General features: G+C 39.0%; 1 protein-coding gene across 3 annotated transcripts in view; it reads left to right on the plus strand.

The window, feature by feature from the left end:
• Positions 1–27,147, plus strand: part of PDE194 (formyltransferase) — a 275,670-nt gene that overhangs the window by 110,700 nt on the left and 137,823 nt on the right. For all 3 annotated transcript variants that reach the window (XM_089802236.1, XM_089802235.1, XM_089802234.1), the window contains exon 5: positions 13,097–13,199. In XM_089802236.1, the coding sequence (XP_089658362.1) occupies positions 13,097–13,199 (103 nt within the window). The remainder of the gene's footprint in view (positions 1–13,096; positions 13,200–27,147) is intronic.

Genomic DNA, 27,147 nt, shown 5'->3' on the forward strand with positions numbered 1-27,147 from the left:
TTGTAGCATAATCAGATTACATCTTATCAAGAGTTTGTGGATAGATTGGTGGAATGCTTTGACAAGAAAGACCTAGAATCATACTTCAGAGATTTGGCTCAACTCAAGCAAGTTGGGAGTTTGGAGAACTACATTGGGGACTTTCACAGATTGTTAGTAATGGTTCCCAATATCTCAGAGAGATGACTGGTGGTGTTATTCATTGAGGGCTTATTGGAGCCTATGAGAGGATGGATAAAAGCCTTTGATCCCCCTACTCTTTAGAAGGCAATGAAGAAGGCTAGGAGCATGGAGTTTGCAACACCAAAGAGCAAGAGCTTGCATAAGGAAATCCCTTCAACAAGCAATGAGACTCCCCAACAATCAGACAAGAAAAAGAAATCAGCACCTATGATAGAGGAGGAGACACGAGAAGAGTTGAGGAAGATGAAATTATGCTATTGGTGCAAGGAGCCTTACAACAAGGATCATGATTTCCCTTTGAGGCCGAAGGAGAAGACGAACCGTTTCATGTGGGACTACTTTGAGGACTCTAATTTTGATGAAGTTGATCATCTGGTTGCTTCAGAACTTGATCAGGGTGAGGAGACTTCTGCTCCCCTGGCATATATTGCCAATGTTCAGGATGAGACTACATTTAGGTTCAGAGGGATAGTTGATGGACAATGTTGCATCGCTATGCTTGATACGGGTGCGACACATAACTTTATTAATGTAGATTTTATAGCTCGGTGCAGACTTTAGGTTGAGGATTTTGATGGATTTAGAGGTCGAATAGCAGATGGATATACTCTTGCATGCACTAGAAAGGTCGCTAATCTAACCTTGAGATTGAACAACTATGAGTTACATTCAAATTTTTATGTGGTCAACATGGGAGAGATGGACATAGTTTTGGGAATGAAGTGGCTCCAGGACTTGGGAGTATTTACCCTCAATGTACCTAAGATGGAAATGTCTTTTGAGGTTGATAGTAGAAGGCATGTATTGAGGGGTATTACGGATGAAGGCTTGCATTCTATCAGAGGGCTGGACAGTAAGAGAAAGAAAAAGGTGATTAAGGAGAAACATGAGATGATTCTCAATCCATTGTTCGAAGTGGAAGCCGCTTGGTCATATGACAATCCACTCTATGGCTTGAATGATGATAGCTCTCTTGATTCCAGTCTTGAGATGAGCATTGTTGATAGTATTTGTGATCCTACTAGTGCGTCGGGATTGCAAACGGGGCTCATAGAGGAGATTTCAGAGGTACATGGTGAGGAATGCTTACAACTGCATTTTTGATTCTCATGTATATGACCTATTCATGATGCACAATTCAAGAGCGCATGTGCTGAAAAGTTGGGATGATAGTTTATCTTGCGTGAAGTTTGGAGGCAAGGATGATCAATCTCTTGGCTTGCTTCCACTTGAGGCCTATACTTTTGTGGCACTTTGTGATGGTATTGAGTTGGTATGACAAAACGACAGATGGTTTGAACAAATGTTGCAGGAGTTGTTTGGTGATGACAGGGACATTATGCAGTTCTTCTTGTGGGATCTAGGTGGTGAATTGCTTGAGGACAAGCAATTTCAGGAGGGGCGGACTGTAATGTCCCCATTTTGGAGGTAATTTGATTTAATTAATTTAATTAATTAAGTTATCCGAAATAATGAATATTTATGAGGATGACTAATTAATTATTTTAATTAAATAAATAAGTGGTATTAAGTTAATTATTTATAAAGTTATCAAATAAATAAATATTAAAAGGTAACTTTATATTTAATTAATTTAATAAAGTGACTTGAATTATAAAATATTTTATAAAGTCACTTAATAAATAAAATAAAATAAAATAATGTTCTAGAAGTTTCTGGAGAAAGTGGAGAAAAAAGAATAAATAGGCAGCCTGGGCTTCATTCTCGGCATCCAGATTTGTCATTGTTGATGTTGATGTTTGATGGTTGTGGAGTTGGAGGGTTTCTGCAGTTGTCTTTGGCCTTTGAGAATGAAAACTCTCAATTGGTGCGCAATTTGGAGGGTGTGAAATATCACTTGAATTATTGCAGCTGGGAGAAAGTTACTTCAGACTTTCTATTTGAGCTCCATTGTTAAAACTTAGTGGCCTTTGGCCAAGTTTTTTTGTATGATTCGATTTAGGGTGTTGTGGAGACATTTTGGTGTTAAGTCTTCCGCAAATTTGGCATGAAGGAGTTCGATTACATGCTCAGATTTTTATATCAGACATTTCCAGAATTTCTGTCTTCATATTAGCTTGAGTGAGAGGTTCGATTTTGCTCATAGACACTTCATCTTGGGACAATTTTATCTAGGAGTGGAGGCGCTTCATATTAGAGGTCTAGGCGATTTTGTTGGAGGCTTTGTTGGCAACCAAGAGGCTGCATATTATTTTGTATCTTCCATTGCTTCAGAAACAGGGGTGACAGCATAGGTGGCTCGATTTGGGTTCATGAGGTCTTCATCTTCTGAGATAATGCTTGCTTCACCATTGGAGACTCAAGTCAACTTCAAGCTACAGGTTCTTTGAAGATTTCATGCTATCTACGTGTCATTTAGATGCATTTTATAGAGCTGCTGTAGGTAGACGATGTAATCAGACTTTGGCATTTTCAGTTGGGTCATGTTGTAAGCCAAGAGTCTTGGCATTTTCATGAAAACTTGTGTAGGTAATTGCATTTCAAGAAGACATCATCTTTGGGAATTCTCACATAGTTATAATGTTCATTTGAATGTGATATGAAGATGTAAGCCAACTATTTGACAAATTGTCAATGGCTGTAGATGTTCTTATCAACATATAGGTTGCATACCAACTGTTTGCTAAAATTATCAGTTGGCTGTAGGTGCATGTTTTGCATTTAGAAGTCATATATGAGCATTGTTAAAGATGAAATTGAGTCATTGATGCTTCTAGGTTAGAGTTTATGCATTGTAGTTTGATTTCTAAGTGTTTGGAGTACTTTGGTTTCTTCTACAAGCATTTATATCAGTCTGATCACATAAACTATTAAGCTAGGAGGTTGCAAGTGAATTGTTTGATGATATTCCTTGAGTTCCTTATCGGCACTTTGAGATCAGATTTGAGCAGGGTCATTACATCAATCTCCCAACTCAAGTTGTTTGCAAAACTCTCCTAGGCCTAATAGGCTAATTAGGTCTCTTTTCCAAAGCAAGTACAAGAAATTCAAAACATCTTCCAACCAATCCTATTGGAATATTTTAGTGACATGTTAAAACACTTAAGTTCAAGTTCCTATGGTTCTATTCTATCCTTGGGCCAAGTTGTGCCTCAAAAACCCAAAACTTGATAGTCACATTTAGATGCCTATCCAAAGGATTTAGTGTTTTCTCCCAACATCTTCTGCTTCCTGTTCCATGGCCCAAATTATCTTAATGTACATGCTCTCCCCCTTCTTTCCACCAAGGCTTATCTTTTTCCCATGGTGGAATCTCTAGGGAAAAGATTTTTTCTCTCAAAACCCTAGTTCGGGCCTCCCTACGGCCAACAAGCAATCAAAATTTGATTTCTCTTAACCAATATGTCTTCGAAGTCTCAAACCACTTGCAAATCCTTCATAAGAATATTCTTCAACTTTCGCAATCTTTCAGAATTGCATATGAATTAGTAGAATTCTGTACGAGTAGTTTCTGAGACAATTTTAATAGGAAAACAACAAAATTTTATTGATTCAAAACAATGATTACAATAGATTCTTCTCTTCCGTGTTGAGAAAGGTTTCTCAACCTTATTTATTCCATTTCCAAACAATTCGAACTGATAAAGGTGGTTGTGAACATTGGGATTCAAAAGTTGCATTATGCAACATTGACAACTTCGACAACTTTTTGCTAAAGTTTGTCAAATTTCTTTGAACTTTACTAACGTTAATCCTAGACCCTACCTAGGATTCTATGAAGGTTTTAATCAACAAACAATCATTATTTAACCTTCCAGACTATCTTATCCGCATTCTACCTAGAAATTGTTCATAAAATGACTAAGGTAGAGAATTAGGTTTATAACACACCTAATATCTCCTTGCCTTACAACTTGGACATTATTTCTAGCATTGGATTCTAGATCCAATTCCTATCCTAACCCTTTGCATTTGATCCTCTTGATGTGCTTGCAATGGTAGATATTGGAAGTGCTCCTGCATCACACCATTTTGCTGAGGAGTGTAGTTTGTGTTGGTTAGGTATTTTCCAACTGACAGTTTTTAGAACTTTTGTCAAAAAATAGGTGATACTAGCCATAGCGTATGAGACAAAGTCTCTCCTACCTTAAAGGAAGGTTCCCCTTTCTCGCTATTATTTGAATCAACTCAAGGTGAGAAAGAAGTTAAGAGAAACTGAAAAGGATGTTACTAATATTCATTCCTCTTTTTTTAGGAAAGAATCCAATTACTCATTAAGTGGGTAATGGACATGGTGAATCTCTAACTACTCTTTTATCATAAATCGAAACAATGATACCGATAAACTCAAGTAAACTCACAGATTGATTGTAAGCATACTGGCTTAGATCTATGTGTATTTCGTAATCTATAAGGACGAACAGGGAGCTTACAAACTCCTACACAATCTTTCATAGAGAAGCTTCTACCTATGACGCACACAAACTTCCACAAATAGAGAATTTCTAATTCCACCTCCATCTATGGAGCACAAAGACTTCCACAAACTGTGATTTCTAAATCTAATTCCTAAGTTATTCCAGCACACAGACTGAAAGTAACTATTCTACGAATGCACTGATTATAGACAAGAATGCATAAAATCAAGAAAGTGTTTACCGTATGTGGTAAATAGTTTATTAATGCAGAGAGACAATAGACAAGAACATGTAACAAAACAGTACTCCTTTTATTATTCGCATATATGCCGAAGAGATTACATAGTGCTTTCAATGATGATTACAACCATCTCGGATGGTGTACAAATACCTTCCGGAAGGGGCCCATAACAATTACCGACTACATGCTAATCTAGCTGTCAGCTATTTTGTAACTTTATCGACAAAAGAAAGTAACACAAATTATAGACACAACTTATAATTTGCATTACTACAATCGTTCCTAGACACAACTTCGAAACAAGTTGCTCATTTTATTCACTTCTTTTTTGAAACTTGCACAAATAAATCAAAGTTATACTTGCACAAATCCTGTAGAGTGTACTTGCATATAAAAAGATAATATTTAAGATGGAAGGCATTCTCTTATATAAGCGAAGGAGTGAGAGAAAAGAGGAGAAAAAGGTGGGAGAAACTTAACCAGCTTGACTAAGTGAAAAAAGAAAGAAGACTTTTTCAACTACACAACAATTTGATTGCATGCAAGTCAATTACATGCAACATGTTTTCAGAACTACAAGGCTGAAAACACACTTAAACAAAAGATAAAGAAATTGCTGAATCAATCCAGTAAATTATCAACAAAAGACTTGTACTTGGAGATTTGAACAATTATGATAGATATATGGAGGATAAGTTTTCTAAGTATGATTTAGATATGTTTGGAATGCTTAGATTGGCTGGAAATGACATGGACGACTCCTTTTTTTGGAAAAAATGATAAAAATCTGGTTTTCCTGGGTGGATTGCATATGGGCAAAATGTGGCTTTTGGCTTGAATGGCTAAGAAAGAAAGTAGATGTAGGTTGGGAGCAAAGGATAGAAGAATTTTTGTTTAAAAAATGTGAGCTTTCCCCAAAATTGGGTTTTAGAAATGCATTTACGTGTGGTGAAAAGTCACTATTTTTAACTTTATGTAAATGTGTAATTGGGTTTTGAAAGTTCGATTACATATTTGGGAAATATGGAGCTGGGCAAATTTTGAAGATGGAATGAATATGAAGGTTGGAAATGTGAATGGATGCTTGCATTCTTTGAGACAAACTCATTTACATGGACTCGATAACATTTGGTTTCTTTCAATAAATTTACTTTATGAAATAAGATTCGCAACATGTTACCATATTTATGAACAAATTTTCTTTGCTAATATCAAGAACAAATAAGATGATATTCTTTCATTACAATCATCTCAAGAAAACCTCCATGTGCCTGCATGATACAGTATAGCTGAATCACACTTTTTCCAGGGTGCAATACAATTTAAATGGGTCTGCATGAGTTTTAGCAATATTGGCATCTTATAATAAGTGGGTGGTAGGGTAAGAGGGCAACCCAAGCCACCAAACAAAACTAGGGAGTTGAGGAGACAAGAAAACCTCTAAATTGAAGGATAATCTATAGAAGTGATAGGAAGCGATGTGGATGATGCTACCTCTAGAAGTGACCCACCCGACTCGGAGGAGTGGCTTTGTGCGAGTAGAATTTGTAGGGATCTTACACACCTAGGTTGAGAAGGCGAGGCTAATTGCATTTTGGGGCCACACACCATTCCAAAAAAATAAGTTGTAATGAGTTGATTGGATAAAGGGTGCAATGGACACAGAAAAGAGTGATCCCCCAAATGAATGGCCTCTTGGAGATAAAGAGCAACACATCTCTTATCCATGTACCTAAAGGAGAGAGAACGAGGCTCTTTAAAAAGACAACATAAATTGTCTCTAATCTCATAGTAGATAGGACAGCAAGAGATGAAGTGCTCTTTAGATTCCAGGTCACTGAGAATACAAAGATGGCAAATCTTGTCACACCTAGCGAACAATTGATAGGTCTCAACACGGAGATGGTGGGAACTCTGAGGGAGTACTACTAATGACAAAAACTCTAGAAAGGGTGGACATTGTTGCTATCCTGAATCTCCAAAAAGTGCTCAACATAGAAAGCCATCTTCGAGTGAATCCCCCCTGTGGGGGTTGACCTAGGTGGTATGAATGTATTGTTTGTAAATATCATCTCTATTGCATTTGTTCAGCTCCTTGGGGCGAGAAGGGGCATCCAAAGATATCAAAACATGGGAAGGCAGTTAATCACAATCCTGATAGTACTAGAGTGAGCAGTCCCAACCAACCAACCTTGACACTGACTAGAGTGAGCAATTGATTGAACAAGGGACTTTGAGGAGTAGTAAGTGTCGTAATGATACCTTAGGTGACCCTCGTAGGGGTCAACAAAAGAGAAAATAACAAGTTGGAATTGTATGGTGGGAAAGCTAAAAAACAATTGATTCCTATGGCCTATGAGTTTGATTTGTTAAAAAAAATGCAAGGGTTGAATCAAGCAAAAAAATCTATTAAAGATTATACAAAAGAGTTCTATCAAGTTCTGATCAGAATAGGCCATTCTAAGGCCAACAAGGAAAAATTTGCCCATTACATAATTGGGTCAGCGAAGCATTCAAGAACAGTTGATAATGGTAGTAATGTCTACCACTGAAGCGACATATCAATTTTCTTTGAAGTTAGAAGCAAAGTTAAGTCTTTTGTTTGGGAGCAAGCAAAATGGAAGCAATCATGGTGAAAAGACTGCTGAATGGTCTTATGGAGGCCAAAATGAATACTAGAAGAATGATGACTCTTGTTGTAGTTAGAATCAAAGGGGAAATAATTAATATTGTCTTCTTGATCAAACTAACAAAGATCCAAGAGGAAAAGGAAGAGGAGGCTTTTGTGGAACATGTTTCCAATGTAGAGGACATAGAGCCTATTCGTGTCTCTAACATCAAGGAAGGAGAAATGGGAGAGCAGAGGGGAATGCACGAGTTGCACATGTAGATAATAAGATAGGATAAATTATTAATGTCCAACAAAAGACTAACAAGCGGGTCCAAGGGACTGCAAAAGCTTGTCCAAAGGAAAGTCAACATTAGGAGCACCAAAAGGTGTTTGGGGAAAGGAACAAGAACAACAACAGAAAACAAACCAAGGAACTGAAAGGAAACACAGAATCATCACATTAGCTATCTTGAGCAACCTAGAAGAAATCCAAAATTGAAGGATAGGCCTTAGGGCAAGAAGAGACCCCGAGTCGTTGAGAATGCCTAGGAGTGGGTGTGGAAGAGGGCTGCAACCTTAAGGAGGAAGTGCAAGGACGCACTATCCAGAGGTCCTTTATGGAGGATCGTAAGGCCATTTGGTTCCTTGCACTGGAGAGACCACCGTAAAGAATAATGTGATGAGTTGATTTGGTAGCAGTCTCGTGTGGAAGCTTTACTGTAAAGAGTGGTCTTACAGTTTTAGAGCCTCCTGAAGGTAGAGAGCAATGCACTTCTAGTCTATATATCAAGAGGAGAGAGACTGTGTCTCTTTGAATAAATAATTGAACCTATATGGGGCGTGTTGGTGCAATTAAATATTCCTAATTTACATTTTAGCTAACCTTACTTAGGATGATGCGTTTCATAGTTGTTTGTCATTGAGGCACTGACGAGTTTGCACCTATATTAAGCACATGGTGTAGGAAAATTCCACTAAAGGTGGTAATAGTTATCACATTCCACTTTATGTGTGAGATCCACCTTTAATGCAGATATCACACTATCATCCTCATCATATGGCACATACAGTGGTAATAGTTATCACATTCCACTTTATGTGTGAGATCCACCTTTAATGCAGATATCACACTATCATCCTCATCATATGGCACATACTTTATTGTATAATGTAGGATGATACATTTTTCAAGGACATGCGATTCCACCTTGCACAGGTGGTATCTTATCAACTCCTTATCATTGTCTCTTATTGTCTTTGCCCATATGCAGGCCTATTATGTACAGTTAATTATGCCCATTATCACTAATACCATTCTTGCTTCTTAATGCAATTTGTCTCTGCATTCTCTTGTGGAAGTTATCTTGGTCTTTTGTTTGATCCTTGGGGATGTTATAGAGTCAACTAAAACTCTAAAAATCTAAAACAAACAAAACCCAAATTTATTACAAATGGCATAAATTGCAAAACAAACACAACACATTAGAAGAGAAGACATAAAACAAGTTTGCAAATACACATAAATCTTTGGCTCTTGGACTAGGAAATGAGTGGAGCACACATGAAATACTTTTAGGGAGGCTGGGGGGGAGTGAATCAGTATTTGAGAACTTTTAAATGCATGATAACATATAAAACATAAAGAGAGCAACCATCAAGGTGCAAGCACCAAATTTCTTGTGGAAAACCCTTACAAGTAAAATACTAAAAACCCATGGTATATAATAGCTTTCAGTAACAAAAATGGCAGCAACACAGATTGCATAAGCGAGCACGAACCCTCCAATTACATTAGTGAGTACCAACCTTCCTCGAAGCACCAACTTCGATCAGTTGAGGCACCAACATCAGTTTGAGGATCAATCCAAAATGCAATGCTCGTTAATCAATGGAACTAGCATAATAGTTTTTATAACAGACTCAAAACTTCACTTTAATCCCACCTCCATACGAAATCAAAACTTGTCTAGAAAGAACACCTCCCCTTGTATAATATGCTTGACTTCATTAACAACCTTCATACAATAAGCAACCCAACCGATTAATCATGCTTCCCTATCAAGCTTATTCAATTCCAAAACCAAACCAATCATATAGAAAGTCCTCACCATGGTTTGCGTGAATAACCAACACGGACCATGTTCAAATTCATGAAGGAAAAAAGTAGTTTTCTAAGTAAGAAGAATCGACCCGATTTAATCCATATATTTCCTTTTGTAAGACACTTCTTCTCAAGAACTGTAGCACGGTATTGTGTCTTTTCTGAATACACATGTATCCCAGTAATTTCTTGCGGAACAACTTCAATGCTTCATTCCCACCAAAACAATAATTAGTCTGCTACAGCCAGAGAGAAACTTGACTACATGACACCCCAACAAATTGAAAAATCAACTCACCACAACTTTTATTCAGACTCTCGACACATTAAAAAAAAACTTGTAAAATGTCTTCAATGGCTACCTTTCTTTGTCGATTTCCGTCATGCTGTTAAAACATTGCTCTATGTAATCTCAACACCTGAAAACACTGCTCTATCTGGAGTCAACGCTCGAACAAAATCCGGCCTTGCTCAGTAATTATTATTGCTGCATTTAGAATGCGGGAAAAACAAATGCAAAACAGTTACGTTACCCAGAATTGAAATCATCAACTCACAGCGTCAGTTAATATGCACAACTCCCTTCTTCAGCCATGCATACACTATGCAATTCCTCACCATGATGCATGACTCGCTATTAACACAAGAAAAACTCTCATTCTATTCCCGCTAAGCTGTCACATAACTAATTCCTGTTCAAATTAATATGCTCCGACAAAATCAGCAATGCTGACCAAGGGAAAATGGCTAGAGTGAAACAATTTTGTTCAGAATACCAAATGATTCATTAAATGCATAAAAAAATACACGATAACTGAGGCAACCTTACAAACAGCCACACACACATATAAGTTTTCCATCACATTTAGATTTCAATAGAAGTCGCTTCGAGGAATGGATTAATTCGCTTTCATATAAGCCATCCAATGAACATTCAACCAAGATGTGTCAATCTGACAAAGAGGTACACAAGTTACTAGCTTAAGCAGACAGCCAGGCAGCTTAAGAAACACCCAAGTAGCTCAACCAAACAACGAACCAGCTCAAGCACACGACCAAGTAGTTCAACCAAGCAACCAAATAGCTTAAGCAGACAACCAAGCAGCTCATCCCAGTTCTCTGTTAGTTTGAGCAATCTTCCGAGATTTATGACCTTGATCATCAACCTTTGACATCAGTGCACATACTCAACAAAGAGGCAATAGAATGGACTCAAATGTGTCCTAAAACATAACTACAGAATAGAGCCTAAAATGATCAGAAATTGTAGTTTCAAAATTGCCAGGTATTCAATTTTTGACATTACAAGATATTATTAAGTGTATAGTAGCATAATATTTATTTCTGCCTAGCCATCTGTACCAGAACTTTGCAGTATTTGTTAACCATTTAAATCTTGACATCTTGAATATATTCCTTTGCTTATATTATCTTGACATCGAATAATCATTGAGAGCATGCGAGGTATATTTTAAGTGTACAATAATTTTGGAAAGATTAAATGCATGTGTGCCTATGTAATGTCCCTTCTACTAGAGTTGGCAAAACTTGCAAAAATAAAAGTTAGGATCTTAATAATAACAAATCTTAGAATACTTTCCTACCCTCTAGCCTTAACGCAAACCTTAAAAATGTCTCTAGATCGGGTTTCCTAACCCTTAGTTATTCAACCGTCTTTTCTAGAGTGCACCCCTTAAGTCTCACATATGCATATGTTGACACCATCAAAATATTCTTACCATTATCTTTCCTCAGGCATGTTGGTCAGATGGAGATAAAATTTCTTGCATACTAACATTATAGAGGTCATATCCTTTTTGGTAGTGATTGAGCAAATGGGCATTTCACCCATCTTTGATGCCAACACTATATGTCCATCTCTATTATGTTAGCGAAATGGGTAGTACCATCTCTAATACTGACACTAAGACTTTGTGATCTACTTCGTCGTGTCAGCCAAATGGGAGGTTATGCCCATCTCTGGTATTACCACTATAGAAATTATGATTATATCTTTTCACCATGAGAGATTTCATTGATCAAGTAACCTTAAATGAACATTAAGATTATTTATTAATCTAAAAAGGGACTATCTTGATCTTAAACTATTAAACATTAAGTCATGCGTGTTATCCATTTCAAATTCCACCTTTACGTATACATATGTATATGTATAAATTATCCACAAGTATGTTTCATTAATATAAATAAATTCATAAACATAATTAAACAAATATAATCCACAAGCATACCTTTCTTACCTTCCTCTTTGCTTGGTCCATGTGGCTCTATCCTTAGTCAGCCCTTCAATGAATTATTCCTTCTAGATTATCTCAACTCTATATCGACTTTCTAAAATTCTTCATTTTCTAATTATAAGGAAAGGATAAAATATACTTTTTTTTTTCTTTTTTTCCAAGAGTCACAACCTTTCATAATACAAATCCTTTGAAAAGTCAGAGCACTTCATAGTTATAATCCTTTCGAAAAGTCACAACACTTCATAACTAAAATCATTTGGAAAGGTCCCAATGCTTTATAATTACAATATTTTTCAAGAGTCACAACTATTCATAACTATGATCCTTTTGAAGGTTCACATCCTTTCAATATCATTGATACCTCTTTAGAAAGTCACTTCCCTATTCTCTTCATATTATTTTCCTCTTTGAATTTTCCTTTTTGAACTGCTACTTCTCTTCTTTTTTCCCCTCTCTAAAATAAACTCTCCTCCCTTTTATATCTTAATTTTAAGGAGTCATGTCTATTTGTTAAATATCTGTTGACTTTTCATTAGATTTAATTAATTTATATTATTCTATGTTATATTATTTATTTACTTACTTATTTGTGTTTATTATTATTTATTATTAAATTCTATTTAGAAAGTTAACACACTTTCTACAATATTATCTCTTGTATTTAATTTTATTTGTTTATTTATTCATTGTAATATTATTATTTTATTTAAAATACTAAATATTATTTCATTCAAAATATAGATTAAAAATTTATTTCTTATTTTTATATTTCAGTATTAGTTTTAATTTAACTTTATTTTCATTATTTATTTAACAACATTGTATTATCTATGTATTAGTAAAATTCTATCTTAAAATGGGGATATGACAGCCTAGCCATATATCATACAATTCAATTACTCAATTTATATTATCATAAAACCCTCAAAATTTAAGCGGTTCCAATTAGTTTGGGCTTATTTTCTCTAATATTAGAACAAAGCTTAGAGATGTCTTGAATCACATTGAAGGTAGCTTATCATGGACAAAGTATGCTATTCTTCCCAGGTTTAACAGCCTAATTTCAAATCCCGACATGACCGGAAATAATCGTATTGTGATTCATATGTATATGTTTTTTGCCTTATGAATGTCTTCTATCAAAACCCTTATCTTACAACTATCTGATTTTTCACACATGTTTCAGAAGCTGAATGGGTAACACGTTTTCAGAGCCCTGTATATACAAGTTGTAAATTTCACAGCAACCAGATTATGCATTATGAATTTCTTCACTCGGTAGAGGAGATGATAACTAAAACTAGTTTTGACTGCATACAGGAAACATTTCTCACAAAACTGAAGGAATTGAAACCAGATCTCTGTGTGACAGCAGCTTATGGAAACATTTTACCCAACAGGTTCCTAGAAATTCCAAAGCATGGTAACTTGTTTTCTGATCACGATCTTGACTTATTTTTCTCAAGTCACAAGAAGGATTTGGCTTTGCTATTGAATTTTGAGTGCATTAGCATATTGAGAGGGATGCATTGTATTTGATTGAATTCATTTTGGAGAAATTGTCTGTTTTTCCACTAACGCTTTAGAGATTCCGTTATTCCGATGCATCAGTTAGACTCAATATAATAACATTACATGATGCATTTACTACACACATTTGTATATGTACATACTACACACACACGAAAACATGACAGATTGATATGGAGGCTTCTAATGTTGCGATTCACATCTAGATCTTAGATCTGAAGGAATACAAATTGAATACTGACGCAGATACAAATCTCAACCCTTGGTTCTGCAAACACAAAACTCAAGGCATGGCAGGGAGTAGAACTCACAAAGTTGGACTACTCTTTCAGGTTGTTGACATCAATGACTAAATACTCAACAATCTCCCTTGTTTTAATTGATGGCAACATCATCTGCAACCAAACTGAAACTAAAATTGCTCTAAAATAATGTTGCTCCCTTGACATACTCCTCACCCTTTGACGTCAATGACTGATACCAACCCACATAACTGAAATGGAGCTTCAAAGATTATGATGTTGAAAACTTTCCTTGAGTTTAAACAACAATTCTATTATGGAGTGAAATCACTCCCAACTTCAGTTTTGATATCTTCAAGAATGTATAGATTGTTGCCAGCCCTACTTGTATCAGCAACATGTTTACCATCTTTTCTAATTTCACAATTGGCTAAACCAAAAACCAAACTGTGTCCTTGATCTCACAATTGACTCACACTTAGCATACAGTGTTTCTAACCTTCTACGTATAAAACATTCTCAACTTTGGCTTCACCATCATCCAAAACAAGTGTACCTTTACCTTTGATTTTTCCTGATGTATTACCATGAAATCTCACCTTTCCTCCATTAGTGCTTTTGAGAGTGATAAACTTGCTCTCGTCTCCAGTCATATTCCTTTAACAGCCACTGCCATTGTACCAGATTTTATTTTTCACTTTGTGCAAGAAAGGCTGTAATAATCTCAGCTGAATGTGAATGGAAAATACTGGTTTGTGATGCAGAGTAATTTCATTAAACAGTTCTCATGAAATCAATTCCTTGAACACTTGTTACTGACATATTACTGTTCTACTTATTATCGGAGACAGAATGCAGTGAATTACACACATAGTGTCAGCCGACTGGATGGTCCCGGCGGTGTTTCTGTAGCCGACGGAATGATTGTCGTCGGTGTTTTGTATTTTGTAGCCGACGGGTAAATAGTTTGCGACAGACTCCTTCGGGAAGGTTCGGCAGATAGTATTTATATCCCGTCTGGGATCATTGTAAAGCATCTTCTACTATTTTAATCTTATCAAGCATAATGTATGTCTGGCATATGCGAATATAATTCTGCTATTCTGTACCATTGTCTGTATCCGTTGATTTCTTTACTAGTACGGTAAACATTTGGCACTGTTGCTTTATGAACTTGGAAGGTGGGAGGAATGAAGATTAATGCCAAATTAGCTTAACAAGGATCGGAATAAGGTCAAGGGAAAAGATGGAATCCGTACTGTGCAAGAGAATTTAATTCTGGCACAGCAAGTCGAACGCTGACGAAGATTTCAGAAGATTGCTGACGGAAACCGGAGCGCCGAAGAATTGTTGGAGGAGACTCGGCAGCGGGTGGAATTGGTGGAAGAAGCACGGGAGGAGTTTTTGAATTTGTGTTCGCTGAGGGAAGAGAATCCAGATGGAAGAGCATCGACTCGCACGGCTCGGAGTGCCGACAGAGCAAGAGCGTGGAGTGAACTCTTCGTCCGGGATATACTTCCGTAGGGGACAACTTCAGAACACCCTTCTTCACCAAGGTTCGCAGTTGTTGAGTCCGCCGGTGTGGGAGAGCAGTTCGCCGGTGTGGTAGTGTAGTCCGCCAGTGTGGGAGAGTAATCCGCCGGTGTGGGAGTGTAGTCCGTCTGTGTGGGAGAGCAGTCCGCCGGTGTGGGAGTGCAGACCGCCGGTGTGGGAGACCAGTCTGCCGGTGTGGGAGACTAGTCTGTCGGTGTGGGAGTACAGACTGTCGGTGTGGGAGTGCAGACCGCCGGTGTGGGAGTGAAGAGCGCCAGTGTTACAGGATCGAGCAATGCCTGTTTACAAAAACTAATTATGATGGTGAGACCAAAAGAGAAACTGCCGAAGTTCAATGGCGATGGTACGGCCAATCCCATTCGACATTGCAAAACATGTGAAACGATCTGGAAAGCAAATAGGATAATTGATGAAGACGACTGGATGAGGCAATTTCCGGCCACCCTACGAGGCGTAGCAATTGATTGGTTCATTGATATAGATCCACAAAAGCTAAACAGTTGGGATAACATTAAAAAGGAGTTTCTGGTAGAATTTAAACTGTTGTGGGATGATAATGAAATTGTAGCAGAGATCTTCAATACTAAGCAGCGAAAGAACGAAACCGTCCGCGTTTATGCCAGGAAATTAAAAGATTTGATAAATAAAATGGAAAGTAAGCTGGCGGACGAACTTCAAAAAAGATGGTTTGTGGAAGGCCTACGCTCGAAGTTGCAGAGGAAAATGAAAATTGTGCCAACGTTGTCATACATGGAAGCTTATAATAGAGCATTGGACCTTGAAAGTGAGTTGAAGACAAAGAAGAAGACGAAGACTAGCTCATCTGATTTGGATGATGACGAGCCTGTCGGAGGTGATAGCAGTGACGATGAAGGCAACAGTAAGAAGGTTCGTGCCCTACAAAAGGACATGATCCGCATGATGGAGTTTAAAAACATGCAGAAGGAGCCAAAAGGCAGTGAGCTGTGGTGCATGGAGTGTAAGACCGACGGTCATACTAAAAGATCGTGTCCAAAGAACCAATTTTGTGACATTTGTCAAATCATGGGCCATTCGACAAAGGAGTGCCCCTTTAACATGAAGACAAGAGGATCTTCGTAGGTGCTTCTTACGTAGGAGGTTTCCTTGTTGGGTAGTGGCGGAAACACGAATACTGCCGGTGCCACATTCGGAGGGTACAAGAATAATAACAGAGGGCAAAATAACAACAATGCGAACAATAAAAATAATAATGGGAGCCGAAGTCGAACCCAGTATGATGCAAACGGACGACCGATCGTTCAATGCCAAGCATGTAATTTGTGGGGTCATTTTGCGCGAGATTGTACAGCGGCAAACACACTGAAATTATTATGTAGATGGTGCAGACCCGACGACCATGAAGATGCCAAGTGCTCAAAGTCTGGAGTAAACTTGATCACCGTCGGCACGGATGAAGAGGAGGTTCTGACAATTACGCGAAGGCAAGCAAACCTGCCGGCGGAGGAAAAAATAAAATTGTGGGAAGCGCAGGTGGAAATTGGAAAGGCATCGTCGGTAGGGACATCTCAGTTGAAGGACATCACCGACACCTTGGCAAGGAACTTCGCAATACAAAACATTGTACGACAGATCTTAAAAACGGAGAGACCGGTGAAGATAAGTGACCTCTTCACAATGCCCTAGTTACGGACGGCCATTCTGAATCATACACCATTTTCGAAAGCAATAGAGGACATAGGAAGGGACAGTAGTCCAACGACGGCAACAAACCTAATGCTTCTGGCACTCACATCCGGACGGCATCCGGCGGTCGTCGAGATGGGGATTTTGGGAAATGTTTTGATAGACAATTGTGGACGGAGGGTCTGGCGTGAATGTCTTACCGGAGGATACCTGGAAGAAGTTGGGAAAGGCGACGCTGTGGCCACCTACATTCCAGTTGCTCACAGCGGACCAGCACGGGATCAAACCGTTAGGAACCTTGAGGACGCAACCGGTAACCATTAGTACACAACCATTTTTATTGGATTTCGTAGTCATTCCATTGAAAAGAAAAAGATATGATGCTATTCTGGGACGGAATTGGTTGGTGCAAGCAAAAGTAAAACATGATTGGAAACGAAATACCTTATCAATGGAGCGCGGAGGCAAAAGATTCATAATTGACCTGCACACACAAATGGTAGGTGAGGAGGCAACATCGTCAGACTCAGAGGGTGAAGGCGACAGTGACGACGAAAGAAATGACGATGAAGGAAAAAGGAGAATGGAACCGAATGACGGAGTATTGACACTAGGAGGATCAAATGATGACGACCTAGACTCGGTGAATGGCCTTTACCATTGGCAAATAGAAGACTACGAATTATTTCCAAGTTGTAATATGCTAAGGGTTGACGAAGGTGAGAGAAAAGAGGAAAATGAGTGTTTGAAGGAATACAGAGTAGTGGAAGAAGGAAAGGCGGTTACGTCTGAAGCTGAGGGGAAGAACATACAATCCAAACCTAGAAAAAAGAAAGATCCCACCATTCGGTACATGGTGAATGGACCGCATAGGAAGAAAAGAAGGCATCACACCATAAAATTACTTGAAGGGTACCGACAGCAAAGAAATAAGCTAGATCCGCGACGATTGCAAGCACAGTGGGCGACGAAGGTGACACAGAACAGACGTAAGGCGTGGCATGACAAACCTCTCAGACTCAACAGGTTTCCGCCGGGCAGTTGGTACTCAAGTATGACAGATAGAATGAAGTCAAACCGCAAAGGTTTAAGGCCAGATGGGTTGGACTATATCAGATCCGAGAAGGTCGGCGATAATGGAGCGATCATTTGTCAACCTCGCACGACGAAGAGATACCTCACGCAGTCAACGGATCTTACCGTGCCAGGAAGATGTCGCCGTCACTGTCACAGAATGATCAGATGATTCCCTTGTCGTCGTCGTTGCAGAATGGCGACGCCTGGAGGCAAAATTGAGGTGCTTTTTTTAATTTATTTTATTTTTCTCAAAAAAATAAAAATTGAAAAAAAAAAAAGAAAAAAGAAAAATAAAAAAAAGAAGAAGAATTAAAAAAAAAAAAAAAGTAGTAAAAGTCCTGTGGGCAGATACAACTGTCCACAGACTGTCCCGCAGGCAGATGTTCGCGGACTATCCTGCGGGTAGCTCCCGCGGACTGTCCTGCGAGTGGCTCCTGCAGACATGTCTGCGGATTGTCCCGCGGGTGGCTGCCGCAGACATGTCCCACGGGTAGCTGTCCGCGGACTGTCCCGCGACAGATGTTTGCGGACTGTCCCGTGGCAGATGTATGCGGACTGTCCCGCGGGTAGCTTCGCGGGAGGTCTTCTGCAGCGTGATCTGTCTGTTATCTTCCTGCGGAGTTCTTCATCGGGCGCTGGCGAAGTTGTCCGCATCTCTCAGTAGAGTCTTTTCACATTTTCCCATAGACCGCCCCGCGGCTTTGCATTTTTTCTAGGTGCGTTAGCTTTGTGGTTTCTGGAGAAGCCTGGATTTAATGCGATTTGCAACAAGGAAATTCGAAGGAATAGATTGTTTGATCGTTTTCACTGTCGGAGGAATTGCTTGAGTTTCTCATTTGCGGAGGTCGGATTCAAGATTCCTCCTGTGGTTATCTGCTTGTTGGAGGTCGGAGGTCTGTGGGAAAGGTGTGCTTGGTTACGGCATAATTTTGTTGGCCTCTTCCGCAGGGTAACAACAGGAGGAAAAAAAAAAAAAAAAAAAAAAAAAAAAACGATGACAGATTCAAGTTGTTCGGAATGAGTAGCAGATGATGCCACAGGGCAGGGGAAGCATCAGTGGTTGCCAGAAAGAGTGTAGAATCGGCAGAAAATGACATAAATGGTGTGTTCCGTGCAGTTTTGTGTGGGTTTTGGAGTGCTAATTTGGTCTTGGCGACGAGGGCCGCTGCCCCTCGACCTTGCTGGGGGCGTTGCTCTCTAGACCCCCAATCGTTGCGGATATCAGTCGTGGGAGTCTAACCAATTGAGAAGAGTTGAAGTTGCTGCAGGCATGGACTTTTTGTGTACCAGAGGCACTGGGAGTAGGTGTTGGCCGGGAGGCTATCTTGGTGGATGCGTCGAGAGCTCGGGAGAAGCTAATCATCCAGTTGGAGGCAGTGCAGCGACACTTGGCTCAGGGTACCGAGGAATTGAAAACAGAGAAAGCAGCACAGGTGGCTATCAAGGTCAGCTTCATTGAGGAGGCAGAGTGTTGTGTTAGCAGAGGCTACAGGCACGGGATGAAGTGACAATGATGTGTTAGAAGCAGATTTATCTTGTTGTAATTAGTCCGTTAATGTATTTTGTTTGTTAATTTGTTTCAGATATTTTGTAATTGTCGTATGGAGATGACTTTTCTTTTTGGCGGGGATGGTGTCAGCCGACTGGATGGTCCCGGCGGTGTTTTTGTAGCCGACGGAATGATTGTCGTCGGTGTTTTGTATTTTGTAGCCGATGGGTAAATAGTTTGTAGCGGACATAATGTTTGTGGCCGACGGACTCCTTCGGGAAGGTTCGGCGGATAGTATTTATATCCCGTCTGGGATCATTGTAAAACATCTTCTACTATTTTAATCTTGTCAAGCATAATGTATGTCTGGCATATGCGAATATAATTCTGCTATTTTGTTCCATTGTTTGTATGCGTTGATTTCTTTACCAGTACGGTAAACACAGTATGGAAATTGAGTTTTCCAATTTAATTTCTAAATGTAGCTTGATTCATTAAAAATGCAATAAGGATCTGAAAGTTTGCTAACAATCTAAATCTTCTGTGTTACCATGTTCTGATGACAGTATTTGTGTACGTACAGAATTTAAGGTTGATTGAGAGACAACATACAGGTCTGCTATTGAAGTATGAAGCACAGGAAACTGGTCCCAGTCCCAACTTTCACTCAATGCCTCCGTTTTGGTTCCAGTTGCCGCTTGAACCTTGACAATTATTGGCCCCAACTGTATTGTTTAAAGTCTTTAGTTGGATGTCCCCGGGGAAGGAATACTGGGATGAGACTGGGCGGAGAAGGTGTTTACTCCCTGTCGGCTGGCAAACTCGGGTTGCCTTCTAATGCAAACTCATCCTTCTCTACACATAGTGTCCGCTAGGTGTATGTTTGCTATCATCATGTCTAGCACTGGTTTGTAGAACCTCTTCTCATGCGCGGGTGTCAATATTTGTAACTCGACTGCCACCATAAACTCAAATTTGCCTACAGTTTGCTCTGCGAATAACTCCAACTATGATATCGACTAAGGAAAAGAGGTGCTCACAAAATTGTACCTTACTGCAGTAGATGAACTTCTCCTTGCCATCCCACACCCTCACTGTTAGATAACATCTCAAACTAAGAACTTGGGTTCTATCCTTCTTCAATAACTTTAACTTCTCCAATGAACTCCTGAGATTTCCCTTATACTTGCCAATTTCTTCCTAAAAGGTGTATCACTTCCAAGATCAAGATTGGGGTGTCGTCCAATCTTCCCTTCCTACTAAACTTGAGGGGTTTCGTCCTCAGAGTTTCATACCAGTCACGTTTAGCAACCAGAATATAAGTGTCTTGATTTCATAAACTTTTATTTTGTCTGGTCAAATCCCAATACAAGCACTTCTTTTATAACCTTGAAGTGAGGGGAAAAACAAGGAGCAAGGAATGTGGGATAAAATATCATTTTCGTCTTGTAGCCACTTAAAGCCACTTTATAAAGTAAATAACTTTATAACATAAAGTGACTTTATCCACAGACTTCAATAAAGTACTGAAGTATATAAAATTAAGCCTCCGTTGTGACTGGTGGGCATCCTATTAGTTAATGTCGTTAATCTATCCGGATGTAGAGATAGATTAACCCGGTGCCAAAACACTAGCGCTGAGAAGGGGACATGACAGTCCTCCCTTGCCGAGATGCTGGATGCTGCAGTATAGACTCACCTTCCCAAGTGGCGTCCTCGTATGGGAAGTCTTTCCACCAGACTAGATATTCCCTGATGGTTCTGTTACGCAACTTCCTCTCCCTGGTTTCAATCACTTCCTTCGACACCAAAATAAGCTTGCCCACTTCATCAAGCGGGGGCAAACTCTCTGAGGGTACAATCTGCTGGCCCATGGCCTTCTTGAGGCATGAAACATGAAAAACGTCATGGATTCGGCTGTCACCTGGCAAATCCAGCTCATAAGCGACCTCTCCTACCCTCTTGGTCATACAATAAGCTTCGTAAAATCTGGCCTTAAGTTTCTTTGACCCAGTTTTCTTCAAGGAGCTCTGTCTATATGGCTGTAGGCATAGAAAAACTCTATCACCCACCTCAAAACTCTGCTCAGTACGATGTCGATCAGCGTATAACTTTTGCTGGTTCTGTGCCTGCTGCATATTATCCCTGAGAGTTCGGAGGATGTCTCGCTGGTCCATAATCTAGTCTTTGGCCAATGGCGCTCTGCTGTCCTATAAAGCCAAATCAATAAAAGAGAGAGACTTGTAATCATAAAGGGCATGGAAAGGAGTCATCCGAATGGACATATGATAAGTGGTGTTATAATAATACTCCCCCTAATACAACCACTTAACCCAAGCTCTCTGCTGGCCTGCAAGGAATATGGGATAAAATACCATTTTCGTCCTGTAGTCACTTAAAGCCACTGTATAAAGTAAATAACTTTATAACATAAAGTGACTTTATCCACACACTTTAATAAAGTACTGAAGTATATAAAATTAGACCTCCATTGTGACCGGTGGGCATCTTGTTAGTTAATGTCGTTAATCTATCCGAATGTAGAGATAGATTAACTTGGCGCCAAAACACTAGCGCTAAGAAGGGGACATGACAAAGGCTGTTTGCACAATCAAGGGTTCCACTAAAACTTCTTTCTCCTTCTTACTCCAAACCTTAGCAACCTCCTTTGCTCTTTCTTATCCTTGCTTTGCTTTGAGAATATTTCACCTTTACAAACTTTTGCAGAGTGACTTGAGTTATTACGTTTATAACAGACAACATCATAGTTCCTTGGAGGAGAAAAATCATTCCTATTCATTAGTCTAAATCATTCCTTGGAAACATTCTATGCTTGATTGTCTTGTGTCCAAAATAATTGCAAGAGAAACAATAATCATTAAAGAAAGAATTATTAAACATTTTCATACATGTTTGTCTTGACATAGGAGACCTTTTGAAAGCACTATTTCTGATTTTTGATGGTGAATCCTTTGAGCTATCAATTTTGGTCTTCTACTATTTTTCTATTCTGGGTTTATAACTTTGACCTTCTTTAAGACCAACTCCTCCTTTGTAGGCCAATGGCCTTGTCCAAGGATGTGAATTTTTTATTTATTTTTCATCTCATGACTCCACCATGTCAAAGATTTATCTAAACTTTCGAAGTGAAACAATTTCAGATACAAGTCTTTCACAATTTCCTTCCTTAAGCCTAAGCTGATTTGTAATTTCTTCTTCTATTTTCTTTGCTTCTACAGCTTGAACCTTCGAATCGGCAAGCAATTCTTCTACATTTCCAAGAGCATGAAATGTTTTTGTTTTTTGTCTCATTCTCTTCGTCTAGCAAAAACTTCAAGTTGTAATTTTTCCATCTAAGTCTCTTGATTCCATTTAAAGCACTTCTTTTTCTTCATCCTTATGATCTTCATGCTCTTGATTTTCATCATGTACTTCTTCTATGGTCATGAACAATATTTCTTCACTTAAAGACTCTCCATCACTAACATTAGATGAACTAATTTATTCATTTGAATACAGACTCTGTTTGGTTTTCTGAAACTTCTCTTTTCCCTTACACTTCTTCTTGTTTGACTAAGGCTTCTTTTCATAGTTGTTGCCCTCAGTTTTACTATGATAATATATAATCGTCTATTAGTAGTTAATGGTAATCTATTGTATATATTTAGTTAGCTTTAGTTAGCTGTAGCTTATTTAGCTTTCTTTCAGCTAGAATAGAATGTTTCTATTCTTTATGTTCGTTTCTTAAGGAAACATCGTTCCATTCTTTTGTATTTGATGACCTCTTGGTCTCTGTTAATAAAAAACAAGTATTTACCAATTACTTTGTACTATGGTATCAGAGCCTATACTTCAATTTTTTTGAAAAATTTATTATTTCTTTTGAAATTATTTATTCAGTTTTTCAAAATCACTTTGAAGGTTTTTTTCTCCAAAACTCGCCTAGGGTTTTTGTCCTAGTGAAAAAAAACCTCTGTGCAAATTGCAGGTCTTGGTCTTTGGTTGAGTCTGAAATTATTGCAGAGCTCGTTTCTTCTAAATCACGTCACAAATTCTCGTGTATGCTATTTTTGGAAACAACTGTTTCAAAGGCTTCAAATCACGGCCACAAATCGAGTCCAGTTTGCACGCGATCTGCTCACATCAATGCCCATGATTTTGTGGAGATCTTTATGAACGTGTTACGTTTGCTCATGCCTAAATCCTAGAAATCGCTATTTCTTGGTGGCTTTTTTTAAAAAACGGGTTTGCCTTTTTTTTTGTGTGCAACCTTGCATGTTTGTGCCTTATTGAGTTCTTCACAACTCAACAACTGTCTCTATTCACAAGAAGTTCTTTGTGAAAAACAAACCAGTCGTTCTCTGTCTGCAAAACTCCATTTTTTTGCACATTCGACCTTCAATGGTTGTCGACTAGGGTTTTCTTCAAAACCCTAATTTTTGAGCTCATAGTTTTCTTTGATTCAAGATTCTTGGTGGGTTTTTCGAGAGCTCAACTAAATTGTCAGAGTTTTCTGGGTGCCTCGATTTTTGTGCCCCAATTTTCAAGCTAGCAGATCCTGAAATCGACAACATATTCCTTTTGGGATTTTTGAGCTCTTTTCTGAATCACTCCAAATTTTTTGGGTCTTCCATTTTTTGTCTCGAAGTATGTGCCTTCACAAATTTTCATGTTTTTTCATTGAAAAACGTGCCATAGCATCTTTGACAAACATTCTGCTCGAGCATAACTCAAAATTCAATGGTCGAAATTATGGCACTTGGAAGCAATGGATAATTGCAATTTTTGAATATCAGATTACTGATCAACTTGTTTTGTGTGTTACGAAGCGTCCGACTGCTCCTAGTATTGATTAGGATACTTGGGCTCTGAATAATCGAGAGATAGTGTTGCTTCTCAAATTATCCATGGCTAATGATCAACTCTCTCAGATTCCATCAGGCAAGACTATTGCCGAGATCTGGACACATCTCATAGGTCTTCATGAGACTTCTGATGAAAGAAGAGTTTCTTTTTTGAAGAACACTCTATTTTCTATTGTAATAGATGAGCGAACCTCGCTCCAGGGACACCTGAATAGGATTTAGGAAATCCGTGATGTGTTGCTTGCCATCAGTCGCAAGATGGAAGAAGAGGACATTGTGGTTATCTCTCTTTGAAGTTTACCAAAGCCATATGAGCATTTTATTGACTCTCAACATCACGTCTTCTAGTGTTGAGTTGAAGTTCACTGATCTCTGCACACTTTTGCTTCAGCAAGATTGATGGAAACAACAGTTCGGTAGCAACTCCAGCTCCAGCTCCATAGAGCAAGCCTTTGTTGCTAAATCCTTTCAGAAGGATAAAGGCAAGTTTCAACATTCGTCTTAATAGAAGTCTTATGTTCCCGCATCAGATGGCTCCCGGAAGAAGAACATTCAATGCAACTATTGCCACAAGTTTGGGCACATCGTGGTTGAATGTTAAAAACGCTTAGCTGCATAATCTAAGCAATTAGGTTTGCAGCCTGAAGCAAACAGTGCAGAGCACACTAAGTAGACAAAATCTACCTTTTACGCCTTCATGGCTAACATACCTGCAGATCATGTCAAGTCGTCTACTTGGTACATTGATTCAGGTGCCTCTCGTCACCTCACTCACCGCAAAGACTGATTCACTGACTACCAACTTTATTCAAACTTTGTTATTTTTGGTGGCGGAGAAGAGTACACATTTGTTGGCAAAGGCAACATTTAGATTCAGTCTATTGGGAGTAATTTCATTTTCCTCGATGTGGACTATGTTCCAGGGATGAAATTAAATCTACTCTCAGTTAGTAAGTTATTGCGACATTCTCCACACTTGGATGTCACCTTTAGTTCACATCAGTGCACCATCACTGATCGGGTGACTCAGTCTACCATTGCAGTGGGTCTTGAGGATCATGGTCTTTTCAGATTTACCAAGTTATTGATTTTGGTGATTCTTGGGACTTACCTATGGCTACTTGATGGTCTTTTGTTAGCACACTTTGGCATCAATAATATGGGCACTTAAATGCGCACTATCTCTCACAGCTTGCTCGGGATGAGCTTGTTCTTGGATTGTCAGATATTAAGACTCAACAACTTGGAGTTTGTGATGCATGCTAGGCTGGGAAGCAACATTGCACACCTTTCACAAGTGGCGATTCATGGTGCGCTTCTTAGGTACTTCAACTTATTCATGCCGATATTTGTGGCCCTATGTCCACTCCTTTTGTTCTTGGGTCCAGGTATTTTCTGTTGTTGTTGATGATTTTAGTTGAAAAATGTGGGTGTATTCCCTAAAAAGAAATCATATGCATTTCCTGTATTTAAGAAGTTTAAACCTTTAGTTGAAAAAGAGTCTGGAAAATCTATTATTACTCTTAGATCAAACAATGAGGGTGAATTTTTTTCTAATGCATTTTCTAGCTTCTTGGATACTCATGACATCAAACGCCAATTAACCACACCCCACACACCACAACCAAATAGTGTAGTTGAACGTTGGAACATAACAATCACCGAGATGGCTCAATCCATGTTCAAACACAAACATGTTCCGAAGAAGTTTTGGGTAGAAGCAGTTAACGCTGTAGTTTATCTATTGATCCAGTCACCCCAAGTAGCGGTCAAAGGTAAAACTTAGGAAGAGGCCTGGTCAGGTTGCAAGTCCAAAATCAATCACTAGAAGGTTTTTTGCTATCTTGCTTTTTTTTAGATACCTAATGCGTCACACACGAAGTTGGATGTCAAGAGTCAGAAACTCATGCTTGCTAGATACAATAGTCTTCACAAAACTTACTACATGATCGATGTTGAGACATCTCCTCTCATCTATAGTTGTGATGTAGTCTTTGATGAGCAGTGAGGACCTTTCATGCTTGTTTCCCTTCTTGATCCAACAGACCAGCCTATGAAGGCTCATGATTTGGGAGTTAGGCTTTCATTAGGTCCACCTGATGGGAGGGCTCCAATACCTCTTGCAACTCTAGTTATACCAATGATCCCTGTCCAGACACCTCTAGCTTCTCCTGTAGGATCACCTCGATTTGTAGATGCTTCACCTGAGTTTGATCTAGATTCTTCTGATGAGGAACTTGATCACTAAGCATCTTTTGATACCAATGTTGGTTGTTCTCCTCTTTGCCTAAGTGGTGGGCTAAGACACTTGTTGATCTTCGTAATGATGAGCTCATTGATGGGAGAACTGCTCGAGGAAAGAGAAGCCCTACAGAGTCTGTTAACTTTGCTCTAGCGGCCAACATTCATAGTGTGTTTGAACCTCAAATATATTCCAAGGCTAAAAGAATTCCAGAGTGGGAACAGTCCATGACATCTGAAAACTAGAGCCTGTTGAATAATAACACCTGGGTCCTTTCTGATCTTTGACTAGGGAAGAAACCCATTGGCTGCAAATGGGTTTATAAAATCAAATACAAATCGGATGGTACTTTGGATAAGTACAAAACTTGTTTAGTTGTGAAGGGCTTTTGTTAGCGTTAGGGCATTAATTATGAGGAAACCTTTGCTCCTACTGCAAAGATGAGCACCATCAGATTAGTCCTAGCCATGACAACATAGTTTGGCTTGAAGGTCCATCAAATGGACATCAAGCGTGCTTTCCTGAATGGTGATCTCCATGAGGAGGTCTACATGACGCAACCTCCTAGTTTCAAGGTTGATGGTAAAGACCATCGGGTTCTCAGATTGGTAAAAGCTCTCCATGGCTTGGAGCAGGCCCTTTGGGCATGGTACATAAAAATTGATAAGTACGTCAGTGATCAAGACTTTCAGAGGAGTTCTTTAGAC

Source organism: Cupressus sempervirens, chromosome 9, assembly GCF_028749045.1.
Source record: "Cupressus sempervirens isolate cs-2001-9-10 chromosome 9, ASM2874904v1, whole genome shotgun sequence".
In the NCBI taxonomy this organism is placed as follows: Eukaryota; Viridiplantae; Streptophyta; class Pinopsida; order Cupressales; family Cupressaceae; genus Cupressus; species Cupressus sempervirens.